Source organism: Urocitellus parryii, chromosome 2 (assembly GCF_045843805.1).
Source record: "Urocitellus parryii isolate mUroPar1 chromosome 2, mUroPar1.hap1, whole genome shotgun sequence".
NCBI classification, from domain to species: Eukaryota; Metazoa; Chordata; class Mammalia; order Rodentia; family Sciuridae; genus Urocitellus; species Urocitellus parryii.
In genome coordinates this window covers 150,400,088-150,421,219 of record NC_135532.1, presented here as the reverse complement: position 1 = coordinate 150,421,219, position 21,132 = coordinate 150,400,088, and the positions used below count along the sequence as shown (strand labels likewise).

Below are 21,132 nucleotides of genomic sequence, written 5' to 3'. Positions count from 1 at the left end.
ATACATTTTGGTTTATATTTTGAATTTTATATAAAATATAACAGCATTTCATTGATGACTGAATGTATTAGCATGCTTTGTGTTCATTCATTAATAATGTAGATTTAGAAGAGTTGTGTTCATGGCATATGCTGAAAATTATTTTTTGTAATCTGTTCTTTTAAACCTCTTTTTTTTCCTATTCATTTCTTCTTACAAAACAAGCAAAATGAAGTTTCTGCCTATGTAGAGTGTTTTTTTTTTAAATGCATCCCTATAAGGAATGATAATCTTTTTCTCTAGAATTTTGTGCTTAAATGCAGTGATACCTGATGTACATTATAATGATTTTATTAGATACTTTTCTCAGAAGCACTTATGTATGGAAATCTTTAATTTGGAACATTTTTATGTTTTTACAGTTGTACATTTAACAACGATTGTAGAAATCATAAAGGAGTATCATGGGTTAATGAGAGGGAATTAAGAGGACCTTAGTAGACCACATAGAATATCTTTGCTAGTCTTTCTTCTTTGGCTTAAGATTTGCAGGTGTGGTTTCTCCATTTATTTTTATTTTTAAAAAATATTTATTTTTTAGTTGTAGTTGGACACAATACCTTTATTTCACTTATTTATTTTTATATGGTGCTGAAGATCAAACCCAGGGTCTCGCACATGTGAGGCAAGTGCTCTACCGCTGAGCCACAACCCCAGCCCCATGGTGGTTTCTCCATTTAAAATTTGGGATTTAGCTCAAGTACAGTGAATGAGGAAAGTAGAAAAGAAAATTTTACATTGTTGTGAAAACTACTGTCATTTCCAGTATCTCATTTTGTTTTCTGATGCTGTAAAATAATACATAAGACTGGCCATTTATTTAAAAATACTATGTATTTTGATTCATGGTTCTGGAAGCTGGGAAGTCATTGGTACCTGCTGAACTTCTGGTGAGGGCCTTGTATAATAGCTCATAGCAGAAAGCAGTGTAAGTGGACTGAAAAGAAGCATGTATATGAAAGACTCAGGGGAAGTACCAGTCTCACTTTGTAACAACCTGCTTTCTTGAAAACCAACCATTCTTAACTAACACAGTCTCTTAATAAAGAGATTAATTTTTTCATAAGGGTGAAGGTCCCATGACCTAATTAGCACTTAAAGGTCCTGCTTCCTAACACCTTTATATTGGTAATCCAATTTCAACTTGAATTTTGGTGGGGACAAATCACATGTAGGCTATAGCACCCAGTTTTAAAATACCTCTGCGTTGACCACTGCTATTTAAACAAAAAATTTAAATTTATTTATTCTAATCAGTTATACATTACAGCAGATTGCTCTTTGATTCATTGTACACAATAGAGCACACTCTTTCATTTCTCTGGTTGTACATAAAGTAGGGTCACACCATTCATGCAATCATATGTGTACCTAAGGTAATGATGTCCATTTCATGCTATTTTTAATATTTGCAACAAAATGCTCTGCTTTAGGGTATTATGTCATTCATGCAATTCACTTGAAGTTCTACTGTTAACATTTCATAATATTGAAGCCAGGTGTGTGCACCTGTAGTCCCAGCTGCTGGGAGGATTGCTTGAGCCTACACATAGACACCTTATGTCTTAAAAAGAAAAAAAGATATTGAATTTCATGTTGGTTCCTATGCCCTTTTGACAAGCTCCTACGGGTAGCAGGGGTGGTACCTTTCCTTACTTTTCGGCACTACAAGCTTATCTTGTATTTTCCCTACCCAGCCTTGAAATTAGCAGATTTCCCAAGGAGCCTTGGTTGTTTTTATTAAAGAATAAAATATTTCATTTGTTCAACCATAGTATACCTATAACGTCGTAAAAAATTTAGAATTCCTTATACACTAGCATACTAAATTCTAGGTAGTAGTTTATATTACCTCCTAAGACCATTAGTAGAAATGACTTACTGAAAGGATAAGAACTTTCGTGGATACAGAGATAAGACACTGATACATTTTGAGTTTTTAAGAATTTAAAATTATTTTTAAGACAAAACTTGCTTTTTCTTTTTTATTAGTCAATACTTGTTTTTTTATAGATTTTATTAGAAAATTCAATTTAACAAAAAGACTACTCAGATACAACTAGAATTAATACCTTGGTATTCTAGTTCATCTGTCTATCTGTCTATAGTAAATAAATATTAAAATTAGAACACCACCCAATACTGCATTTAATCTACTTTTTCTATTTAACTGCATCGAGGGCATACTTTTTCTAAAATCATACTTATTTAAAATATTGCTTAGCATTTATTGGGTAGTTAAAATATATTGGATAAATTATGCTCAGTACTAGGGAAATAGTGGTAAACATTTTTTGTTTTTTGTTTTTGTTTTTTTTTTGGGTACTGGGTACTGGGTACTGGGGTGCTTAGCCACTCAGGCACATCTCCAGCCCTGTTTTGATACTTTTAATCTTGAAAGAGTTCTCACTAAGTTGCTTAGGTCCTTGCTAAGTTGCTGAGATGGTTTTGAATTTAGAATACTGCCTCAGCCTCAGAGCTGCTAAGATTATAGGCCTGCACCTCCACACCCAACTAGTGGTAAACATTTTAAATGACTACATCATATTTCATTATATGCAAATCTCAATGAATTCTTCCATTGTTTTTGAGCTATTTTTAGTGTTTTGAATTATAAGCTGGGCTAATTGTTGTATTGGAATTTTAAGTTTTGTAGGATCATGATAGCTTAAAATCTTCGTTGATCGTATTATAGTTGAAACCATGACTGGAATGTGTCTAAGGACCAGGGATGTAGTTCAGTGGTAGAATCTGTGCTTAGCACAAGGCCCAGGGTTCAATCCCTAACACCTCAAATGAAATAAATGCAATGGGATATAAAAACAAGTAAAATAAAATGTCTAAGAAGAGATCATATTGTTGCAAAAGACTCATAAGTATTTGGATTTTTTTTGGGGGGGGGTAGGAATTTGCTTTTTAAAAAATTGGATGTTATAATTAGAATTTTTTTATTATATATTTTTAAATGCATACAACTTAATTTAGATCAGTTAATCATTAAGAAAAAGTGAAGAACTCGAGATAGGGCAGAGGTGTGGGCGGGGAAGGGAGAGGGCAGGGGTTTAGCAATGATGGTGGAATGTGATGGACATCATTATCCAAAGTACATTTCCTTTAAAAATCAATTTATTAAGGTATGATTAGCATACAAAAACCGTATATATGATACCACTTGATGAATTTGGAGATAAGTATACACCCATGGAAACCATCATTACATTCTGTGCTATAAACATCCCCTCCAAAAGTTTCTTCTTTCTTTTGCAATTAATAGTTCCAGTGCTGATCTGCTAGTTGATTCAATGTAACATAAAATCTATCCCCTTTAGTAAAGTTTTTAGTATGTAATACACTATGGTAAACTATAAGCATTATGCTGTACAGTATTTCTCTAACACTTATTCATCTTACATAACTGAAACTTTGTACCCTTTGAGTAATACCTCTCTGTTTCTTTCTCCCCACAACTTCTGGCAGCTACTATTCTTACTGCTTCTGTGAGTTTGACTATTTTAGATTTCTCATAAGTGATATCATATAGTGTTCTGTTCTCCAGGTTCAATCACGTAGTCACAAATGGTAGGATTTTCTTTTTTTTAAAGATTCAGTAATATTGTATTATATGTATATACCACTTTAATTTTTTTTTTTTTTAAACCAGTCATAGGATCTGGAGTCATCTTGAAGACTTGCTCACTCACTTGTTTGGAATCTATAGGAAGACACAAACATCTTGGTGAATCTATATCCCTTTGTAGCCTCTCCATATGATCTTTCCAGCTTAGTGGCTTCAGGGTATTTCTTACCTATGGCTTAGGTCTCCCAAGGTGTGTATACTGAGAGGCAGAGGGAGGGAGGGAAGCACATAAGCACGTCTGAACCATGCTGAAGCTAAGTTTCCTCTTATGACTAGCCTTGGAAATCACAAGTCTGCCCAGATTCAAGGGGGACAGAACATAGTTTTAATGTTGGAAGACTGCCTGGTCATGTTGTGAGAAAAGAATGTGGGGTAGGGAATATTGGTATGGCCGCCTTTGGAAAAGACAGTATGCCACAGAATTCAGTGTAAGCTGTGTTTATCAGCTTTGCCTTGCTGTGTCAAAATACCTGAGAAAATTATCTTAAAGAGAAAAGATTTATTTTGCCTCAATGAGAGAAGAGAGAGATGGGAGGGGGTAGTGAGTGATTAAGCACAAATGTGCACAAACAAGCTGCGGATCAAGCCTTCAACACGTGAGCTGTTGGGGGAAATTCCAGATTCAGACAATAACATTATACTAGATAACCTACTTACAAAGCATCATGGGTTTGAACAGCCTGAATCCCTTGCCTCACCCTGGAGAAAGCCGCTGTTGTTTTCTAATTAAGAATATAAGACCGATGATTATTTCAGATAGATAATGTCTTTTACAGATGAAGAATTACAATACAATTTTAATACAGAATAGCAATAAAAGTTACTTGTACCCAGGAAGATGAACTTTTTCTGGAAAGCTAGTAAAATAAGAGTTGAGATGTATTTTCTTCATATTTATTGTATCTTCTTAACTTAGGCTTTCTTTCCTTAGAAATATTTATGGATTCTTACTGGTTACTAATTGTATTTAATATAATGCTTTGGTGGGGGCGGGTGCTGGGGATCAAACCCATGATATTGCGTATTTTGAGCATATTCTAAACAACTGAGCTACACCGCTGGCCTGTTATATTTTGTAGGTAGAACTTAAAGCTTAATAATCATTTATTTTAATATGAAAGTTAGATATTTTAAGTTTTCAAGCAAGGCATGGTGGTGCACACCTGTAATCCCAGCAGCTTGGGAGGCTGAGGCAGGAGGATTGCAAGTTCAAAGCTAGCCTCAGCAAAGGTGAGGTGCTAAGCAATTCAGTGAGACCCTGTCTCTAAATAAAATACAAAATAAATATGACTGGGGATGTGGCTCAGTGGTCGAGTGCCCCTGAGTTCAATCCCCAGTACCAAAAAAAAAAAAAAAAAAAAAAGGAAAAGAAAAACATATTTAAGTTTTCAAATTTGTTACAATTCATTTGCTTATTCAGCTTAGCAGGAGTCACATACTTTGGAGATGCAAAAGTAAATTAGGACCTTGACCTTAAGGAGCTCTACAGTCTGGAGTCTAGGCAGATATATTGACAAATTACTACAAAATGATCGGTGTAATATGAATATTGTAATGTAAATGTATCAAACAAATATTTATACCCCGAGAAAGGAATGCTTTTGTGTGAGGGTTATGCTTATATGGGTAAGAGAATACTTTTGAAAAGAGTCTGAGATATTTCACAAGGGAGAAATAGAAGGAAAGGCCTTACAGACTGAGGGAACAGTATATATAAACATTTTAGAGATAAAATATGACATCTGAAGAGGGTTTAATAACTCTAAAATGTTGTGCTATTGAATTTTTTTGGTGTGGATGATGTGAAAAAGAGCTGAAAATGTCGAGTTTTATTTATAAGAAATGGATGCCACTGTTGTTTGTAAGCATTGCAGCCATAATTAGAATTATGTATTAGAGAACTCTGTAGCTTGCATTTGAAAAATTAGGAGAAGAGACTGTAGGCAAGAAAATAGTAATTAGGAAACTGTTGTGATTCTTCACTTCTCTACCTTTATGCTCAATGGGAATTTTTTATAATATTATGTTTAATTGCTTATAAATTAAGCTTCGGATTTAAAACTTTAAAACTCTTAGAAAAATATTAATGCAGGGTAGTAGAATGGTTCTGCTAGTTGATTCAATTCTTTTATATATATACATATATAAATATATTTCAATTAAACTGATTATTTTCTCATCCTACTTTCAGATAAGAAAGATGTTAAATGTAAAACCAGAGGATGTTCATGTTCAGTCACCACTGTCCAAAGTCAGAAGCTCAGTACGCTGGGATCTCCCTTTGCAGGGGGTAAATAAAACTAATTTGTTTTAAGCATATAGTTTTATTTAGTATGTTTAAAATATTTTAGCAAAACTGAAATTTTATTTTCTTATTATCTTTTATTTTTCTGATATTTAATTTTAGATTTTAAAATTAATTTATTTCTGACATGTTAAAATGAACCTTTGAGGTTAGTGTCATCTTCAGTTTAAATCTAAGTGTACCTTATGCATGGATGATTTCTTTAAGAAATTTAAATTTCATTGTAATATTGTATATATTAAGGTTACTAAGATATTAAGCTTGGTAGAATCATTTGTTCCTTTTTCCTTTTTTGGTACTGGAGATTGAACTCAGAGGTGCTTTACCACTGAGTTACATCCTCAGTCGTTTTTATTTTTTTATCTTGAGGCAGGTTCTCACTGAGTTATTGAGGGTCTTGCTAAGATGTTGAAGCTAGCCTTGAACTTGTGATCCTCTTGCCTCAGCTTCCCAAGATTATAGGTGTGTGCCACCAAGCCTGGTTGTTCTTTTGTTCTTTACCCATTTTTTAACTTTGAGAAAGTGTCTCTTAATGGATGCTACAGCAACATTTTAAAAGATATTCTGATTATAAATCTGGACTTTAACATTAATTTTTTAGATATTATTCTAGGTCTCTGATGAATAGACTGACTTACTATAGTACTTTTTCTTTTTTCAATATGGCACTTTATTTTCTCTTGACTGAAGTGATTCCTGGTCAATTATTAGAAAATTGAATTTTTCTCAGATTTTCCATTTACCAATTTATAGCTATATTAGTTTACTAGAGCTGCCATAACAAAATACCACAGAGCAAATGGCTTTAACAACAGAAATTAATTTTCTTTAAATTTTTTTTTAGTTCTAGATGGACACAATATCTTTATTTTATTCATTTATTTTTATGTTGTGCTGAGGATTGAACCCAGTGCCTCATGCATGCAAGGCAAGCACTCTACCACTGAGCCACAACCCCAGCCCAGATATTAATTTTCTCATGGTTCAGAAATATGGAAGTCCAAAATAAAAGTGAGAGCAGGATTGGTTTCTCCTGGGCCTTTCTCCTTGATTTGCAGATGTCTCTTTTCTTGCTGTGTCCTCCCTTGGCTTTTCTCTGTGTGCATGCTTGTATGTCTGGTGTAACTTTTTCTATTTATGAGGATACCAGTCTTATTAGATTAGGGGCCCACCCTTATGACCTCAATTTAATTTTAATTAACTTTTTAAAATCCTTGTGTCCACATATAGTCACATTGAACGTTAGGGCTTCAGCATAAGAATTTTGTAGGTATACAGTTCAATCCAGAAGTGGCTCATTTTAGGATAACAAATTTTAAGACACTATGGATTCTTGGATTTTTATGTTACAGACAGGAAAAAAAATAACCACTTTTAAAACTTAGAGGAGGGCTGGGGTTGTGGCTCAGTGGTAGGGCACTTGCCTCACACTTGTGAGGCACTGGGTTCGATCCTCATAGAAATAAATAAACAAAATTAAGGTATTGCATCCATTTACAACTAAACAAAATATTAAAAAATTATAAAAAAAACTTAGAGAAAGAGTTTGTCATCAGTATTAATTGTTTTAAAATTAAAGTTTGAGAGAACACTTATTATTTTTTATTTTTTTGTGGTGCTGGAGATTGAACCCAGGGGCTCATGCATGCTAGGTAAACACTTTACCACTGAGCCACATCCCCACCCATAAAAGTTTTATTTTTAAATAATATATTTGTTAAGTTTATTTTGTATACAAAGAAGGACAAAATAGGGAAAAAATGAAACCATATGATATTTATGTTATCTGTTGACATAAAAAATAAAATACATTTTCATAAAGTTAGAAAATTTGTGCTGTATAGAAAGGCACAAGTAAAATGAATAAAGAATTCTCTTTTTTTCCCCTAGAGGCAACCTCTATTAATTGGGTTTTTTTTTCACTTAAGAAAAAAAATGCATATGCCATATGAATTATTTTTTAATCTTTACAGAAAAAAGTGATTTTACTTACTTGTTCTGCACTTCATTGTTTTCACTTAATAAAATATCTGAATTTTTTTCCTTTACATTTCTGGGGATTTAACCCAGGGGTGCTTTACCAGTAATCTATATCCAGGCCTTTTTGTTTTTTATTTTGAGACAGAGTCTTGCCAAGGTGCCTAGGTTGGGCTCAAACTTGGAACTCTCCAGCTTCAGCCTCAGAAGTAGCTGGGATTACACGTGTAAGCCACCACAACTGACCATTTTCCCCCCATTTTAACACATATAAAACTACATCATTTACTTATTTTATTTTTTTATTTTTTGGTACTTGGGATTGAACCTAGGAACCCTTTCCCACTGAGCTATATTCCGCAGTCCTTTTCTTTTTTGAGACAAGGGTCTTGCTAAGTTGCTGAGGGCCTCATGAATTGGGGCCTTAGTGAATTGCTTAGATTGGCCTCATACTTGAGATCATCCTGCCTCAGTCTCTTGAGTCTCAGGGATTACAGGTGTGTGCCACTGTGCACAGATATATTTTTATTTTTAGTTGACACAGTGGTTGTACATCTTTATGGGGTTCAGTGTTACATTTCAATGCATGTATATGATGTGTAAAGACCAGATCAGGGTGATTAGCATATCTGTCACCTCAGACATGTATCATTTCTTTGTGTTGGGAACATTCAAAGTTCCCTCTACTCTTCTGAACTATTTAGTTAATTATTGCCAATCATAGTTATCCTACTGTATTATTGAACATTAGACATAATTTTTCTTATCCATTTGCCTCTTTGTGCCTATTAACCATCCTCACTTTAATTTGGATTAATTTAAATTCATCCTCACTTCATCACTCCGTCTCCTGTACCTTTCCAGGATCTAGTCACCTCTATTCTATTGTCTACTTCTTGAAGATCAATTTTTTAGCTTACACACACACACACATTAATAATTTCATCATGTGGAAAATCATTTTTCATATATGGGGAACCTTTTTTGAGTGGGATTACTAGGGCCTAAGGGAATTTGCATGTAAATTTTTTTATACATATTTATTTTTTGTACTGGGGATTGAACCCAGGAGTGCTCTATTACAGAACTACATCCCTAGACCTTTTTGGTAATTTTTATTTTGAGATATGATCTCTCAGTTACTGAGGCTGGCTTTAAACTTGCAGTCCTTCTGCCTCACCCTCCCAATTTGCTGGGATTGTAGGTGTGTGCCACTATGCGTGGCTTATATTTTAAATTTTAATTAATACTGCAAAATTGTCTTATGGAAAATCTGCAGCAATTTGTTTTGCTACCAGTGTGGTGTTCCATTTCTCTACAAACATAACAACTGTATATTACCACACAGTAAAATGGTTGCCAATTTGATAGGAACAACAACAACAACGGCAAAGACAAAAGTCCCATTAAAATGATGTGAATTGTTTTTATCTCTTTGCATTCATATTTTTATTTTATTTTTCAAGATATAGAATTTATTGTTGGATAAAATTTTTTACACATGTACATACTGTCTCTTGGGATAGATCCTTCTTTTTTTTTTAGCAGTATCTCTGTTTTTTTTTCTTTTATCCTTGAGATGTGCATGAGTTTCCTTAGTTTTTGACAAAAGTATGGATTCTTCGTGTCCAGTGTCTTTTCTTTTTCTTCAACTCCTCTTCATCAGTCTCCTTTTCCTGAGAAGATAGTGGCCAGTTTTCTCCTTTAGTTCCCTTTAACCCACTGAGTAGAACATGGCCCCTTCAAGGACTATTTTTTTCCTGTCACTAGTTTACTACCTTATTCCTTAGAGTAATGTTACTTAATTTTCGGGATATCTGCATTCTGGTTGAGTAGGAAGTGGTGCATGTCAGTATTAACATGCCCCCTCATTGCTTTAGGGATTATATATGCTAGGTGGACTTCATGGTTTATAGAGTTTAAGGATGGCTATACTGATATCTTGGTGTGTTGTCCCTGCCTACTTTTTTTAATTGTTGTTTTTAGAGACTTTCAGAGGAAGAGAGAGGAATAAATTACCCTTTTCGTAGTCTTTAGTAGAATTTTCACTCATTTATTTATTTGTGATTTCTGTTGAGATATAATTTCATTAAATAATCTATACATATTTTAAGTGTATAATTGGATAAATTTTGCCCAGAATACCATACAGTCATGAGATAGAGCATTGTCATGACCCTAGAAATTTCTCTGTGTCCATTTTCATTATGTCTTTCTCTCACTGCTCATACACCCACACTGCTCCTGGCCAGCAGTCTTCTCATTTCTATTTCCGTGATGTAGTTTTGCATTAATTTGAACTTCATAAAAATGGAGTCATTCAGTATGTACATATTTGGCTTCTTTTCACTCATTATAATGTTGTTTGAGATTTATCAATGTTTTTGTCTATCATTGATTTGTTCCTTTTTATTTCTATATAATATTCCCTTATATGAATATATCACAACTGTTTATCTAATTTTCTGTTGATGGACTTTGGGCTTTGTTTTAATTTGCATTTCTTTAGTGAATAATGATGTTAAAACATTTTCATATGTTGATTAGCAATTGTGTATCTTTTTTTGTCAAGAATCTATTCAAATTTTTTGACTTTTTTAAAAATAAATTTCTTTGAAGATTAATTTGGATTCATTTAAATTCATCCATTGTACTTTTTCTATTTTTTAATAGACATGTACATTTTGTAACTACCACAGTAACAAAGATATGTGTGAGTTTGTATTGATTTATACTTTTTGTGTGTGACTGTTCGTACAGTTCTATTTGAGTTAGTCATAATTTTCACAGATAAGATATTGAAATGTTCCATAACTTCAAAAAATTCTGTTGTGCTCTTCACTTTTTAGTTAATTTCTTTCTCTCCCCCAACCCCTGGCAACACTGTTGTTTTCTAATCTATGTTTTCTAAAATATTACTTAAATGTAACCAAATAATATATAATGTTTTCAGAGTGTCTTGTTTCATTCAACATAATGTCTTTGAGATTCATTCATGTTTATGTGTATGAAGGACATTGGATCATTTTCATTTTTTGGTGATTATGAATAAAGCTGCTGTAAATAGTTGCATGCAGGTTTTTGTGTAAGCATAAATTTTAATTTCTCTAAAGTAAATACCTAGGAGTGGGATTTCTGGATTATATGGTAAGTATATTTTTTTGTGTTTTTAAAAAAAATTTTTTAGTTGTTGTTGGATCTTTATTTTATTCATTTATATGCAGTGCTGAGAATTGAACCCAGAGCCTCACATGTGCTACGCAGTGCTCTACCACTGAGCTACAACCCCAGCCCCTACGTGTATGTTTAATTGCCAAACTTTTCCAGAATGTTTGTGTCATTTTTACATTTCTAGCAGCAATGCATGAAAAGTTCTCCATGCTCTATATTACTTGGTTCTGCCAATTTATTTTTTTAAAGTATTAGGGTTTTTTGTTGTTGTTGTTTTTTGTGGTGCTGGGGATTGAACTCTAGGCCTCATGCAGCCTAGACAAGTACTCTATCACTTAGGTATGTTCCCTAGACTTTGTCATATAGAGCAATTTTAGGCTTATAGAAAAATTGAAGGGCAAGTACAGAGAGTTCCCATGTACCTTTCCCCCACTACCCTGGTTTTTCTTAATTTTTTTTTTTTTTTGTACCAGGGATTGAACCCAGGGGCACTTAACCATTGAGCCACATCTCTAGCCCCCTCCTTTTAAATGTGTATATTTATTTTGTTGTTTGTTTATGTGGTGCTGCTGAGGATCGAACTCAGCGCCTCAAATGTGTGAAGCAAGCGCTCTGCCACTGAACCACAACCCCAGCCGTCCCTAGCCCTTTTTAAAAAAATATTTCCTAGAGACAGGGTCTTGTTGAGTTGCTTAGGGCCTCGCTAAGTTGCTGAGACTGGGTTTGAACTCGCTATCCTCCTGCTTCATGAGTTGCTACAATTTTAGGCATGGGCTACCGTGACCAGCTCTCTTACTGTTAACATCTAGCGTTAGTATGCTAAATTTGTTATAATTTATGAGCTAACACAGGCATACTTTGGCTTTTGCACTTTTCAGATGCAGCATTTTTTACAAATTGAAAGTTTGTGGGAACCCTAAGTTGGGCAAGTTTGTTGTTACCATTTTTCCCAAAAGTGTATGTTCACTTAATGTTTCTGTGTCATATTTTTGAATTCTCACAGTATTTCAGACTACTTTATTTTATCTGTTGTGGTAATCTGCAATTAGTCTTATTTATTTTTTTTGGTGGTGTTGGGATTTGAAGGACCTTGTGCATATTACGCAAGTCTCCACCACCAAGCTACATCCCTAATCTCTGGCAGTTATTTTTTTTCTTTTCTTTTATTATTATTAGTTGTTAAAAACATTACAAAGCTCTTGATATATCGTATTTCATATATTTGATTCAAGTGGATTATGAATTCCCATTTTTACCCAGTATACAGATTGCAGAATCATATCGGTTACACATCCACGTTTTTACATACTGCCATACTAGTGTCTGTTGTATTCTGCTGCCCTTCCTATCCTCTACTATCCCCCCTCCCCTGTCCTCCCCTCCCTTCTTCTCTCTCTACCCCATCTACTGTAATTCATTTCTGTCTCTTGTTTTTTTTCCCTTTCCCTTCACTTCCTCTTATATGTAATTTTGTATAACAATGAGGTTCTCCTTCAATTTCCATGCAATTTCCCTTCTCTCTCCCTTTCCCTCCCACCTCTCATCCCTGTTTAATGATAATCTTCTTCTCACCTGGCAGTTATTTTTGTTGTTACTCTTGTCATTGTTTTGGGACTTCTCCAACTACTCCTATGTAAAATGGTGAACTTAACTGATAAATGTTGAGTACATCCTAACTGCTTTTACCAACAAATCATTCTTCTATCTCTTTCCTTCTCCTCAGACCTCTCTATTCCCTGATATACAGTATTGAAATTAGACCAAGTAAAACCCCTCAATGATCAGGTGAATAGAAGAGTTGTACGTTTCAAAGTTTAAATCAAAAGGTAGGCTGGGGGTATAGATTAGTTGTGAGCACTTTGTAGAGTACTTGTCTAGTATGATTAAGGGCCTAGATTTCATCTCCAGCATTGCTAAAAAGAAAAACTAAAGCTAGAAATGAGGGAAGGCATAGAAAAGTCTGAGATAGGATGAAAGCTAGGCCTCATGTGCCAAAGATTCAGGCAAATTGGGAATACAAAGGAGATGTTCTTAAAGGAAATTTAAAGTGCTATTTCAGTGAACACACAGAGATAAGAAAGTAAAACAGCTATCTTGTTGCTGATATGGAGAAACTTTTACTGTTCTGAATAAAAGATCAAACCAGCTATAGCATTCCTCTAAGCTATAACCTAATCCAGAGCAAGGCCTTAACCTTTTCAATTCTGTGAAAGCCTGGGAGAAGTGAGGAAAAGTTTGAAGTGAGCAGAGGTTGGTTCATAAAGTTCAAAGAAAACAACAATATTTTTTTGTTTAAACACTAAAAGACAAATTTTTTTTTGTAGAAGAAATAATCTTCTATTAGAGGAAGATGCCATCTAGGACCTTCATAGCTAGTGAAGAGAAGTCAGTGTGTGGCTTCATATCTTCAAAGGGCAGGCTGACCCTTTTTTGATAGGAGCTAAGTCCACTGGTTACTTGCATTTGAAGCCAATACTTATTTACTATTCCAAAAATCCTATGGCCCTTAATGTTTATACTGAATCAATTCTTCCTCTGCTCTAGAAATGGAATGGCAAAGCCTGAATGTTTGCACTTTTGTTTACTGTGGTTTAGGCCACAATCCCTAGAAACATAATCCCAAATACTAAATTCTGAATGTTGAAATCTCAAAAGATCAAGATCTCTTTAAGTCTAAAATCCCAAAAAATATAATTCTGGAGAGGATAAGAAAAATTCCTTAAAAGACATTTATTTTCATTTTTAAAAGGGGATTTATTTAGGAACCAAAAACATGAGAGAGCACTTTGTAGGCCACTTTACACAATAAAATAGATGATAAAACATTTAATTTTTTTTAGTGATGAGATGAAAACATTTCTGCAAACATAAATACTTAAGTATACTAATGACAGTTTCACAGGCATGAGTTGTGAACAGACAAATGTATGCGTAAATAGGTCAAGAAATTAAATGTAGAAAAGTATATCACTATGGTTGGTAATTGTGTTCACCAGTTTTGTACCTGCAGTCATTTGAAATACCATGTCAGACAACCTTTTGATCAAAACCTGGTGGATCACCAATGTATGTACAGTGACCCAAAGATCCTAGAACTTGGGAACTTTAACAGGTGCAGAGATACAGAAAGGATGTCTCTTAATTTATTGGGGACATTTCAGTGGTTTTATGTATGTGCACAATTCTTGCACACAAAATCAATGTTGTGATAATGTACTTTAATGGAGTCAAATTTACAAACAAAACCCTTTAAAAAGTCTTTACACAGTTTATAGCATAATAATGGAAATGATGTGAAGATGAAATACAGAGTGTAACAAATTTTAAAAAATGATGTTGAGAATTTAAAATGGATGGAAAAAATATGAACAACAAAAACTACTCCCCTAGGGGCTGGGGTTGTGGCTCAGTGGTAGAGTGTTCGCTTAGCACACATGAGGCCCTGGGTTCGAGCCTCAGCACCACATAAAAATAAGTAAATAAAATAAAGGTATATATATAAAAAAGAAATAATCTCTTAAAAAAACTATCCCCCTAAAAAAGATAAAAAATTGATTTGATAATGGGCAATTGCATGGAGGTTGTCCATAAAATCTGGCCTATTTTCACAACCATTAGCTATATTTTGAAGTTTTGCATTACAGTGAATTGTTCCCTTTTTGCTTTCTGGACATAGTTCTTTTCAGTGAATACATTCGCATTCACTTTCCATGAGATGATTCTCTTTTTGAAATCATCCTGTCATTTGATATATGCTAACATAACATTTTCTATTAAATTTTCCCATCTTCTGTATCATATTTCTATGTTGTTTGGATATGTGTAAATATATTCTTCATATACTCATGTACAGATAATAAATTGACAGAATAATACTAGTCATTAAACAGCAACATAGTTGCATTTCTTCTTATCCTGATGTGCATATTATTTTTTTTTCAGCCACTCAAGTAAGTTTAATGGCTTCTTTGGGTAAATTTGGATTTAATCCATTAAAGTTGCTGGATTTCACCTTATGTGTATCTATAACATACTAATTTAAAATATTAGGAAAAAATAGGAGAAAGACTGGTACAGGAAAGATAGAAGTTGGAAAGAGGAGGGGAGAGAAAGGAGAAGTACTGGGAACTGAACTGTTGGAGCAAATTATATTCTATGCTGTACCATTATGTCAAAATGAACTCCAATATTATTATAACTGTAATTCACTAATAAAAACATTAAAAAACATTACTGGAATTTTATCATCCAGAAACAGTGTCAATACACATAAATATATATATATATATATTTGTACTGGGGGTTGACCTCAGAGGCACTCAACCACTGAGCCACATCCCCAGCCCTATTTTGTATTTTATTTAGAGATAGGGTTTCACAGAATTGCTTAGCACCTCGCCGTTGCTGAGGCTAGCTTTGAACTCGTGATTCTCCTGCCTCAGCCTTCTGAGCTGCTGGGATTATAGGCATGTGCCACTCTTCCTGGTCTAAATGGTACATTTTTAAACTGAAGTTTTCATATTGTATAGTCAATCCTGTCCACATAATTTGGCTTTCTTTCTTTTTTATGTAGACTTTTTCCCCCATGGAAATTGTGGTTTTTAGGATTCTAGCTTTCAGGATTTTAATATGTAGGATGTTCATCTTTTTTAAAATTTATGTTTTTGTTTTGGTGCTGGGGATCAAACCCAGGGCCTTGTGCATGTGAGGCAAGCACTCTACCAACTGAGCTATATCCCCAGACCTTATGTACTTATTCTTTTTTTTTTTATTGTGACTTTACTTATGACTCTACTTATGTGTTTGCCGTAATACACCTTTTTTAAAATTTGTTTTAATTAGTTACACATGACAGTACAATGATCTTGACATATCATACATTTGAATCAAAGGGTATAACTTCTCATTATTCTGGGTGCACAGGTTGCAGAATCACATTGGTCATACAGTCACATATATACATATAGCAATACTAGTGTCTATTTTATTTTGCTGTCCTTCTATCCCCCCTTCCCTTCCCCTCCCCTCCCATCACTTCTTTCTGCCCAATCTAATGTGACACACTTCTTTTTTTTTCCCCTCACATCATCATGCATGTAATCTGTATAATGATGAGGATCTCTTTCCTTCTTCCGTGCAATTCCCCTTCTTCCTCCTTTTCCCTCCCACCTCTCTTCCCTATTTAGTGATAATCTTCTTCTCATGCTCTTCCTCCCTATCCCATTTTGAGTCACCCCCCTTATATCAGAGAAGACATTCGGCCTTTGTTTTTTAGGGATTGGCTAACTTCACTTAGCATTCTAATTTGTTATACATGACAGCAGAATGCATTTCAATTCATAGTACATATTTAGACTGCAGTTTTTCATATTTCTGGTTGTACACAAAGTAGAGTCACACCATTTGTGTCTTCATGCATGTACTTCATACATGTAAGGGAATGATATCCATCTCATTCCGCCATCTTTCCTACCCCCATTCCCCTTCCCTTCCTTTCCCTTCCCTCCCCTTTGCCCTATCTAAAGTTCCTCCATCCCCCCCACCCCCACTGTGGATCAGCATAGGATGTTCATCTTTTAATATTATGATTTTCAGGATGTTAGACTTTAGGAATTTGGGTTTTTTCAGAATTTAACATTTTGGATTATGGTGTTTGGGATTTAATTTTCTGTGATTACAATTGGCACCAGTTTACAACATAGTTTAATTCAGTATTTTAAGCCCACTGTTGAGAACTACTGCTCAGCTGAAAAGATTGCTTTCAAAATAGTACTACTTGTTTACAATATAATTATTTAGCCAAAACTTCCAATTGAGGTAGCCCATCAGATTAATGTTATTTTCATGCTGACCATGTCCCATTTGGAATTAATTATGAGAAAACATTTTCCCATTATATACCCTTTGTTCCTTTATCAAAGACCAGTTGATGGTACTTTTTTTCTTTTAAACTATTTTTTAGTTGTATATGGACACAGTACCTTTATTTTTCTTTCTTTATTTTTATGTGGTGCTGAGGATTGAACCCAGTTCCTCATACGTTTGAGGCAAGTGCTCTGCCACTGAGCTACAATCCTAGCTCTTGGCTGTATTTTTGTGGATCCCCCGCCCCTTATTCTATTCTGTTGATCTCTATATCTTTTCTGTCACCAATTCCACAGTCTTTTTTTTTTTTTTTTTGAGAGAATTTTTTTTTTTTTTTTTATATTTATTTTTTTTTAGTTCTCGGCGGACACAACATCTTTGTTGGTATGTGGTGCTGAGGATCGAACCCGGGTCGCACGCATGCCAGGCGAGCGCGCTACCGCTTGAGCCACATCCCCAGCCCCCCACAGTCTTAATTACTATAGCTTTTATAGTAAGTCTTAAAGTCACAGATAGTGCTAGTCTTTCAACTTTGCTCTTTTCCTTCTTTTGCCTTCGCATATAAACTGGGTAATCATGTTTTTGCTATCTATTAAATACATTGCTGGAATTTTGGTTGGGATTGTATTGAATCTAAACATCAATTTGTAAAGAAGTGACATTAACAATAGTGATTCTTTCTATCCATGAACATGTTAAATATTTCCTTTTACTGAGTTCTTTGATATCTTTCATCATAGTTTTATAATTTAATTCTTTGTTAGAATTATACCTGAATTTTTCACTTTTGTGTAAGCTAATGAAAGTTGTATTGTGTTTATAATTTCAAATTGTAGTTGTTTATTGCAGTAACTGTGCTTTAATTGCTTATTAATTTCAGAAGGTTTTTTGTTTGTTTGACTCTCTTGGATTTTCTACATAGAAAGTTATATCATCTGGGAATGAAATTTATTTCCCAAACATTGTAACATTTACTTCCCTTTCTTGTTGTATTGTTCTAACTAAGATTTCTAGCACAAGGTTGAAAAGTAATTGTGAGGGGGCGATCTTGCTTTCTTTCTACATGAATGGATTTTTGTCTGTTGAACTACATTGGTTTCCTAGAATAAATCCCTGTTGGTCTAATTGTGTTATTACTTTTATGTATTACTGTATTTGATTTGCTTATTTTTTTGTTGAGTATTTTTATGTCCATATTTAGGAATATTCCTGTTTAGTTTTCTCTGTTTGTCCTGTTGTATGGATTGGTATCAAGATAATACTAGCTTTGCAGAATGAAGTGGGAATTGTTCCCTTCTCTTCTGGTTAGATGGAAGAAATAGTTTAAAATTCTTTTTTATATATTTCTAAGAAAACTTAGAGCATTCAAGGACTGGGGTATAGAGTAATATAGGGAGATAGCTGTGGTTATAAAGGGTAGTCTAAAGGAACTTTGTGATAAAACTGTCCTATATCTTGACTGTGGATGTAGTAAAAAATATACATATATGATCAAATTGCAAATACACACACACACAAATGACTACATGAAAAACAGGCGAATCTTAATAATGTCATAGATTGTATCAAGGTTTATTTCCTGATGTAATTAGGAAATATTAAAATGGTAATACCATAGGAGACTTTATGAAGGATTTCTAAAGTTTGTCTCTGTCTCTCTCTCTCTTTTTTTATTTCTTACAACTCTGAGAACCTACTATTATCTCAACATAAAATCTAAAAGTGAGTAGTAGAAAAGTTACAAGTTAGAGCTAAGAAAGCTTATCAAATATGGGAGGACAAGATGTCTTGGAAAATGCAGTGGAGAGTTATAGACTTTCCTGGCTCTCATTTTTAAGAGACTTGTACAATGTTGAAATAGTTCCTCTATTTCATTACATATATATATATATATATATATATATATATATATATATATTATATTTAAAAATTCATGAACCTGCGACCCACGGGCAGGTCGGGCCCAGCAACCTGCCGAGTGACAGAGCTGCCACACGCGCCTGCAGGGAACTTGGACCTGCGACCCATCAGCAGGACAGGTCCAGCGGCCTGCTGAGGGGCGGAGCTGCCCCCTCCCCCCGCACCTGCAAGGTAGGCGGACCTGCGACCCAATCGGGAGGTTAGGCCCAGCAACCTTCGGAGTGACAGAGGTGCCCCTCGCGCCTGCTGGGTAGGCGGACCTTCGACCGGCCAGCAGAGCAGACCTAGGGCCGCCAGCGTGGTAGACGGATCACACCAATTGGAGGAGGATCACAGCCACTACCTGCCCTGCAAGGGAGATTTTTCAACTATACAAGAGCAATATAAATAAATAGAGGGAAAATTTCAAAAACACAACAGTTTCACCAAGCAGAAAGAAACGCCAGCAGTATGAAAAGACAAGGAAAGAAAGGACCACAGGCAATGCAGGTCAACTCAACTTTATTTTTTTTATTTTTTATTTTTATTTTAAAGAGAGAGTGAGAGAGGAGAGAGAGAGAGAGAGAGAATTTTTAATATTTATTTTTTAGTTCTCTGCGGAAACAACATCTTTGTTGGTATGTGGTGCTGAGGATCGAACCTGGGTTGCACACATACAAGGCGAGCACGCTGCCGCTTGAGCCACATCCCCAGCCCTCAACTCAACTTTAGAAGAGGTAATAGCTGCAACAGATGGAATGTCAGATAGAGAGGTCAGGATATACATGCTTCAGATGATCTGGAGTCTCAAGGAAGACATGAGACAGCAAAATCAGACAATGAAAGATCACATTGACAAGGAACTACATAAACAAATCCAGGAAGTAAAAGATCAATTTCACAGGGAGATAGAGGTAATAAAAAACAAACAAATAGAAATCCTAGAAATGCAGGAAGCAATAAACCAACTTAAAAACTCAATTGAGAATACTACCAGCAGAGTGGATCACTTAGAAGATAGAACATCAGACAATGAAGACAGAGTATTTCAACTTGAAAAGAACATAGACAGCTCAGCAAGTCTGCTAAGAAACCATGAGCAGAATATCCAAGAAATATGGGATAATATCAAAAGACCAAACTTAAGAGTCATTGGGATACAGGAAGGCACAGAGCTCCAAACCAAAGGAATAAACAATCTATTCAGTGAAATAATACGAGAAAACTTCCCAGACTTGAAGAATGAGACAGAATCCCAAATCCTAGAAGCCTACAGGACGCCGAATGTGCAAAATCATGAGAGATCCACACCTAGACACATTATAATGAAGATGTCCAACATACAGAATAAGGAGAGAATTTTAAAAGCTACAAGAGAAAGGAAGCAGATTACATTTAGGGGTAAACCAATCAGGATAACAGCTGATCTCTCAACACAGACTCTAAAAGCTAGAAGATCCTGGAATAACATATTTCAAACGCTAAAAGAAAATGGGTTCCAACCAAGAATCGTGTATCTGGCGAAATTAAGCTTCAGGATGGAAGATGAAATTAAAACATTCCATGATAAACAAAAGTTAAAAGAATTTGCAGCTAGAAAACCATCTCTTCAAAAAATCCTTGGCAAAACACTACAGGAAGAGGAAATGGAAAACAACAATGAAAACCAACAGTGGGAGGTAGGACAGTAAAGGGGGGAAAATAATCAAAGAGGAAAACAAATCAGGTTTAGTAGCATTAATAAACAAATATGGCTGGAAGAACAAACCATATCTCAATAATAACCCTAAATGTTAATGGCTTAAACTCACCAATTAAGAGACACAGGCTAGTTGAATGGATCACAAAACAAGACCCAACAATATGCTGCCTACAGGAGATGCATTTGATAGGAAAAGATATACATAGACTGAAGGTGAAAGGTTGGGAAAAATCATATCACTCATATGGACTGCGGAAACAAGCAGGAGTGTCCATACTCATATCAAATAAAATAGATTTCAAGCCAAAGTTAATCAAAAGGGATAAAGAGGGACACTACATACTGCTCAAGGGAACCATACACCAACAAGACATAACAATCATAAATATATATGCCCCAAACAACGGTGCTGCTATGTTCATCAAAGAAACTCTTCTCAAGTTCAAGAGTCTAATAGACCACCATACAATAATCATGGTAGACTTCAACACACCTCTCTCACCACTGGACAGATCTTCCAAACAAAAGTTGAATAAG

General features: G+C 34.8%; 1 protein-coding gene across 1 annotated transcript in view; it reads left to right on the top strand.

Moving 5' to 3' along the window:
• The window catches only part of Senp7 (SUMO specific peptidase 7), a 150,622-nt gene that overhangs the window by 7,737 nt on the left and 121,753 nt on the right, over positions 1–21,132 (top strand). The window contains exon 3 of the mRNA XM_077795332.1: positions 5,868–5,966. Within this exon, the coding sequence (XP_077651458.1) occupies positions 5,868–5,966 (99 nt within the window). The remainder of the gene's footprint in view (positions 1–5,867; positions 5,967–21,132) is intronic.